The sequence below is a fragment of the Falco biarmicus genome, chromosome 1, assembly GCF_023638135.1.
Source record: "Falco biarmicus isolate bFalBia1 chromosome 1, bFalBia1.pri, whole genome shotgun sequence".
Classification (NCBI taxonomy): Eukaryota; Metazoa; Chordata; class Aves; order Falconiformes; family Falconidae; genus Falco; species Falco biarmicus.
Genome location: NC_079288.1, coordinates 126068691 through 126074899, shown reverse-complemented (window position 1 = coordinate 126074899; position 6209 = coordinate 126068691). Strand labels below are relative to the sequence as shown.

The 6209-nt window shown below is 36.9% G+C and overlaps 1 protein-coding gene across 2 annotated transcripts in view; it reads right to left on the bottom strand.

Annotated features, from left to right (window-relative positions):
* Positions 1-285: 285 nt before the first annotated feature.
* The window catches only part of VEGFC (vascular endothelial growth factor C), an 82275-nt gene continuing 76351 nt past the window's right edge, over positions 286-6209 (bottom strand). For both annotated transcript variants that reach the window (XM_056326409.1, XM_056326410.1), the window contains exons 5-7: positions 5825-5934; positions 5242-5572; positions 286-814 (exon numbers count right to left, since the gene is read on the bottom strand). In XM_056326409.1, coding sequence (XP_056182384.1) covers positions 700-814; positions 5242-5572; positions 5825-5934 — 556 coding nt within the window. In that variant the 3' untranslated portion in view covers positions 286-699. The remainder of the gene's footprint in view (positions 815-5241; positions 5573-5824; positions 5935-6209) is intronic.

Sequence of the window (6209 nt, the reverse complement as noted above, 5' to 3'; positions counted from 1 at the left end):
CATAGTCCTTATCCCTGGGTAACACCCAGGATCTCCAGTGTTTTCATTACTTATTAATTCCTGCCTTGCTAGTTTCATTCTAGAGACAGAAATATCACTGGCCATGAAATACTAAGTATAGCTCTTTCTATTTCAAATTACATATACACAAGCACGAGACAAGGTCTGTAGTCTTCCTTTCATAAAACTGCCTTCTCTTAATCACCTTTCTCCCTTGTAAGAACCCTAACAATAAAGCTGAATTATAGACCCTTTCCTTAAGCAGATGATTAAACATTCTCACCATTATATAATACAATTTCCATTTTATTTTAAACATACTTTGCATGATATAAAAATATTGATCACAGTGAGCTTTAACAATTGTTACTGCTATAAACAGAAATGCTGCACAATGGTTTTAGTGGAAATAAATTATATAGTCATTATCTCTTTAAAAAAAAAAAAAATCACAAGAAGGAGAACCTAGGCTGTTTGGTCATTGGCAGAAAATAAGTCCTTATTGAGTTCTTTACAAAACATGAACCCCAGTTATTTCCTACATTTGCTTTCCACATCTTGAGAAAAGCACAATGAGTCTGTCTCTGAAAGCCCCACAGGGTCTCTGGTGAACATTTAATTCCAAATATTAGGAGTTTCTGTTGTTCTTTTGTTCTAATGGAAAAATGTACACCCAAATAGCAAGTAGCACTCTCATCACTAATTCATAAGTGGTCTTTTCCAATATGTGGGTACACAGCGGCACACTTCTTCACTAAAATAAAATCCAGCATCACAACGTTTTGTTCGGACTGTACACGGTGGTCTGTAACAACTAAAGAAATGAAAAAAAGCAAGCATTAATATAATATGATCATTTATATTAACCTGAAGTAGAAATTTCTGAGCATTCAGATTGCCATTTCTGAACGGAACATTTAATTCCTACAAAAACTTACCCTTTAACTTCTGTTTATGTTTTTGCAACTACCTTCAATTGGACTATTCTTCACAAAAGACAATGAAAGAACAATGGATGCTATTGAAGAGAAATTATTCTATTGCAACAGATACTCATGAATATTTTTAACATATTGCCTGGTTGTAATTGCATTCTAATCTCGAGTAGCATTGTTTGAAATCTAATTTTGCAAAGACAATAGGGGTTTTTTTGTACTCAAATTGGCTTGTTATGACCTACTGCATGCTGCCGGTTTGAGGTGGCAATCTGCATTTCAGGTGATAATCAAATCTACCATCTTCTTACACAGGACTGTTTCTCACCTTAATCACTAATGCAATAAGCCTAAGAGAGATTAGTCTTGAAAATGAGAACATACTTCCTTTCAAGTTGCAGACTCCTACAGTCACTCTGAGGTGAGTGGGAATGCATCGACATTTCAAATTGCATCTATGTCCATTCTGAAGTAAGATCAAAGCCTGCATGTTTACGATAAATCTTCAAGGAAAAAGAACTGAAATAGGTCCTATTTGATTAAAGTAAGTTTAACAAAATCGAGCATTAAACCACAAGTCACATCTACCTAAGAAGCAGCAGAACTTTTCTTCACAGATTCCTTGACTGAAAAATAGAACTTGGACAAAGATAGTATCTGTGGTTGTTCCTGAACTCTTCCTTTTCCTATTTTATTTTTCTATTAAAACAAGAACTTGACCTAAAATAACCTTACAATAACAATGCTAAATACTTTCTGGTGTATAATGGAGACAAAGTACAAGTCTGGGTGTTTTTTTTCAGACGCTGGCAATGAGTCAAAAGACAAAAGTATACATTTTGAATTTCAACACAGTTATACTTAAAACTTGCATTTAAATAATGTGTGCCTGTTTGTGAAACACTGGTATTATGAGCTATTACTATAATTCATACTTACTTCAGTTCAAAGACACTACAGTACACTATATTAAGGCAATGTCGCTACCCTCTTCCCTATGTAATTCTTGTTTCAGGCTTGTGGCTACTCTTATTATTGTTGCAGATAAGTTAATACGCTGTGTGCTTGTTTTGGATACCAGGTTACTACTCTGCTGTAATTTTTTTATGATCTGAGGTCTGGATTACAGTTACATTAACTTACACCAGCTAGTTCAACCAGTGAACCTGGCTATGAGGAAAACATCAAGGAATGAGGAAGACTGCAAACGTGACATTTATTAACTAGCCACGTCTTGTTCAGTGTTTTCAGTGTCATTAATCCCAGATTAGTTCATCAGTGTGGTCTCTGTAATTAAGGGAGTAACATTATTTTGTGCCACTTCATAAAGATATTTGAGATCAGTGTAACAGCTCATTGGAATCTCTCAAAACCCTACTGATCTTTTGCCCAACGGAGTTTGGAAACAGTCGTAAAAGGCAACGAAAATGTTTGCCAAATGACCTAGCACTCAGATCCAATCTGAGCAAATGGGCAACCAGCAGTAGGCCTGCTCTGGGAAAAAGGTGCTCCACGGAGATGAGACTGAAACACTGAACTTGCCTTTTTGCCTCTCTCTGACACCAAAGTTAGACTATTTCATGTACTGAAGGACCGTAAAATGAAATAAGAAAAAAAAAAAAAAAAAAAAGACAAAGCCAAACTCTTCCACCCACTATACAACACGCTGTACAAAATGAAAAGCAGTCACACAATCACTCGATATGAGGAGTTCCCTTTGTTTAGGATTCATGCCTCCTAGTGAACTGTGAACTTCAACTTACAGTTGAGAGTGCTGTAAAGCACCATTCCCACGGGAGCTTGTGTCCAGCAGCAGTCAAGGTCGGGCTACTGCAGTCCTACCCTTATCTGGGACATGGCAACAGAGCAAGAAAGCCTCTCCTCCTCTAAGAGGCTTTGCAGCTGAGGTGCCTAGCTATCTGGCCCTGCCAAAACTGACCAAAATAAATTTTTGAGGTGATAGCACAGGGTGAATAGCAGCAGAGTCATTGTAACTACAGAAACGTGGTTTCCTTAGGAAACTCTGCTGAACAATAGACCAGGTCTTTCAAAAGGTTTGGGCTGGATATTGTTTACGTAACGCTTTCATGTGATAGATGTCTGTTTTGTTGAGGATAATATCTGAGCATACTGGAGGTGAGACAGATGTTCGGTCAGTGTGTATAGTGCTGGGTCAGCCAGTGGCAACTTTCTCTTGATGGTCAGTAATTGCAGCTGTTGCTGCTGAACGCCCAGGTTTGCCGTGCGGGGCAGTCTCGCTTCACAGATGAAAATGAAGCAGAAAACGCTACTTTCAGTCGCGTTATCGGCTTAGCAGAAAATACTACTTTCATCATCATCAACTTAAAAGCCAGTATATTTTACAGTGGGCTTTTTCTTTCTTTCCTTTTCCTTTTTCCTTTCTACGCTGCCCTTTGTAAATGACTTTGTATTCCTTTCCTCTGGAGCAGGGGATAACATCAGCAGCAGAGGTGCTTCGAAACCAGAAGCTACAAGGACAACAGCACGGAACGCTGTCTAGGACATGGCCACAGGATTCTGTCCATGTCTAGGTCTCAGGCATCTTGCACCAAGTTATAGAGTGGTACCTCCTCCATTTACATTATGGTCTTATAACAGCAAGGGATCTTTTTTCAAAGACAAACAGGATGTTGCAGGTTTTTTTTACTTCTTTTAGAGAAATCTTGTGGTGGACAGAGCCAAAATATGAGAAACCTACAGTAAGTCCTTTTTTTAAGAAGAAGGAGAGATTGCATCCTCTGTTTTTCCCTTGATGGTCCTACCAGCTACCATCTATCAGTTGTAGAGCTCCAGAGTAACACCATACACAAATCAATCTTTCTCCACACAAAGATGAACTGCTTAAAGAGAAACAGCTAAAAGCACCCTATATCACATTGCCCTTGGAAGTGAGAAAGTGATCAAACTATCGTTTTCAACCACAACACCACAGAGAAAAGCGGGGCTCTATTCCCTCCTTCAAATACTAAGTCTTTAAATAAACAGAGATGGCATCAGCTATTTATTGTGGCATTTCTTAGCTTTTTGAATGCCTGACTTCTCCAGTTGTGAATGTTCTTTTAAAATACACATGGTTTATGTGTAGCACTACTGGCAGTGCACACTGGAGCAGTGCTAAGGCTCTGTAGCATGTTAAAGCTCATGTAATCATGTTGTTTCTTTTACTCTGCAAACATAAAATTGAAATAAAACCTGAATGACAGTTATTTCTTATGTTTCTAACAACTCTTCTATTCCACTCAAAAGGCCAAACATAACAAAACAGGTACTGCCAGTTACTATTAATATTTTCCCCTATTTTAGAAATTTCAGCACAGGTGTCATTCCTAATATTAGATATTTTTTCTTTATGTATATATGGTAATATAATTACATGTTATATTAAAATACATAATTTTTACCTTTGATAAGCAACAAATAACCACAACCATTTAAAATGTCTCACTTTGCCATTTTCCTTTTTCAGTGTCTGAACATTTCTGGAACTGTTATTTGTCATTAATATAACAGAAATAATTTCCATATATTCATAAGTGATCTTTCTGTTCCAAATGGCATTGTTTCTAAGAAATTAACTTCACAGAAAAACGTTCCTCAAAAAATACATAAAGCAGAAATTAAGTCATTCATATTTTTGTATATAGACTGCTACCACTATAGATGTAGCCGTCGTGGAAGGAAAAGCTCCAGTGATATATGAAGAAATTGCAGAGTTTTCTTCCTGACCAAATCCCATTTTAAATGATGAATGTGGGTGGTCTCTTTTATAGTTACGTATGTCTACTTTTCACAGAAATCACCCAGAGCTATAATACTTTTCGTGCACTCATAAATCTTTAATATCTGTTGAGTGAAATTAAGGCTATGCAAAAATTTAGGAAGCGAAAATGAATTATGGTATCTCCAGAACTAGCCTCTGAGATCCAATTAGGAATACTTGAGTTATTTGAATTGCAATGTTCAGTTCTTGGGGAAAAACAGAGTGGGGTTTTAAGTAGCATTAAAAAAATCCCCAGGGAGCTTGATCTTACAGCTCATTTTCATCAAAATAAAAAAAATAATCATATGAAGTAGTAATAAGAGTACAAGAAAATAAACATGCTTTAAAATACTCATTCTGACTAGTAGTTTCCCCTTGGAGATGATCAAAGTCATAGAAGATAAAATCAAATTGAAGAGAGGCTTACTTTTTACTTAAGACTACAAAGCAATGCAACAAGACAGCTAACGACACAACAAAAATGTACCGTAAACACAACAAAAGGAGTAAACACTGAGTTTTTACCTGCACGTCTGGTGGTGGAATCTCTTTCCTTTTAAGAAGCATTTATTGGGAGATTCTATACATTCACAGCTGCATTTTGCAGGATTTAGTGGCTGATGTTTAGGACAGATCTTTTTACACACACACTGGCACTTATCGTCATCGAACTCCTTGTTGGGCCCACAGGAAGCAGGAAGCAGTTTGTTTTTGCACATGCACTGACACGATGATCTGTCTAGTTCTTTGTAAGGTCCACAGCTTGAGGGCCGTATGCCTCCTCTGCAGACACACTGACAGGTTTCTTCATCCAGCTCTTTGCTTGGTCCACAGATATGGAAACCTTCAGATGCATCTAGAAATACAGCAGAGACGTTGCACCACTATCAATATTTTGTGTCTACCCATTCACCTATATAAGTGAAGAAATGATAGCAAATCCATACCTTTTAAGGTCTTTTAAGTATACATCAAAAACCAGGCAACAACCAGTAATAGTATCAATAAAGAAAAATACTTAACTATTCACTTTTTTAGGTTTTTAACTTCTCCTTTAGGTAAATCAAAACATGGAATGACAGTTAATCCTTTAAGCAAAGCTGCTTACCAGAATCTCCAACGTGAGAAGAGAAACCAAAATCATGCTGTGCCAAACATCTGCAAATTTGATTATTCCAAATATGATTTTTTGGACAAGTCTTGTTTGCCACATGACACCTGTGGAATGAAATATACTGCTGAATTACTACCATAGGAACTCAAAAAAAAAAATATATGCATTTTAGGTGCTGACTGCTTTTGTTTCCCTCCGTTACAAAAACCTTTCTAAGAGCTTCAGCTCATTCATAATCTTATTTTTAACTCCTATCAGATCTGTTACTAATTGAGGTTCTCCCCAGTATAGGAATCTTCAACCATTTGTTGAAGGTACCTTCTCATGTTTCAAGTTTTAGCTCTAACTTCTAGAAGCTGGTATCTGTACTTTCCTAGTG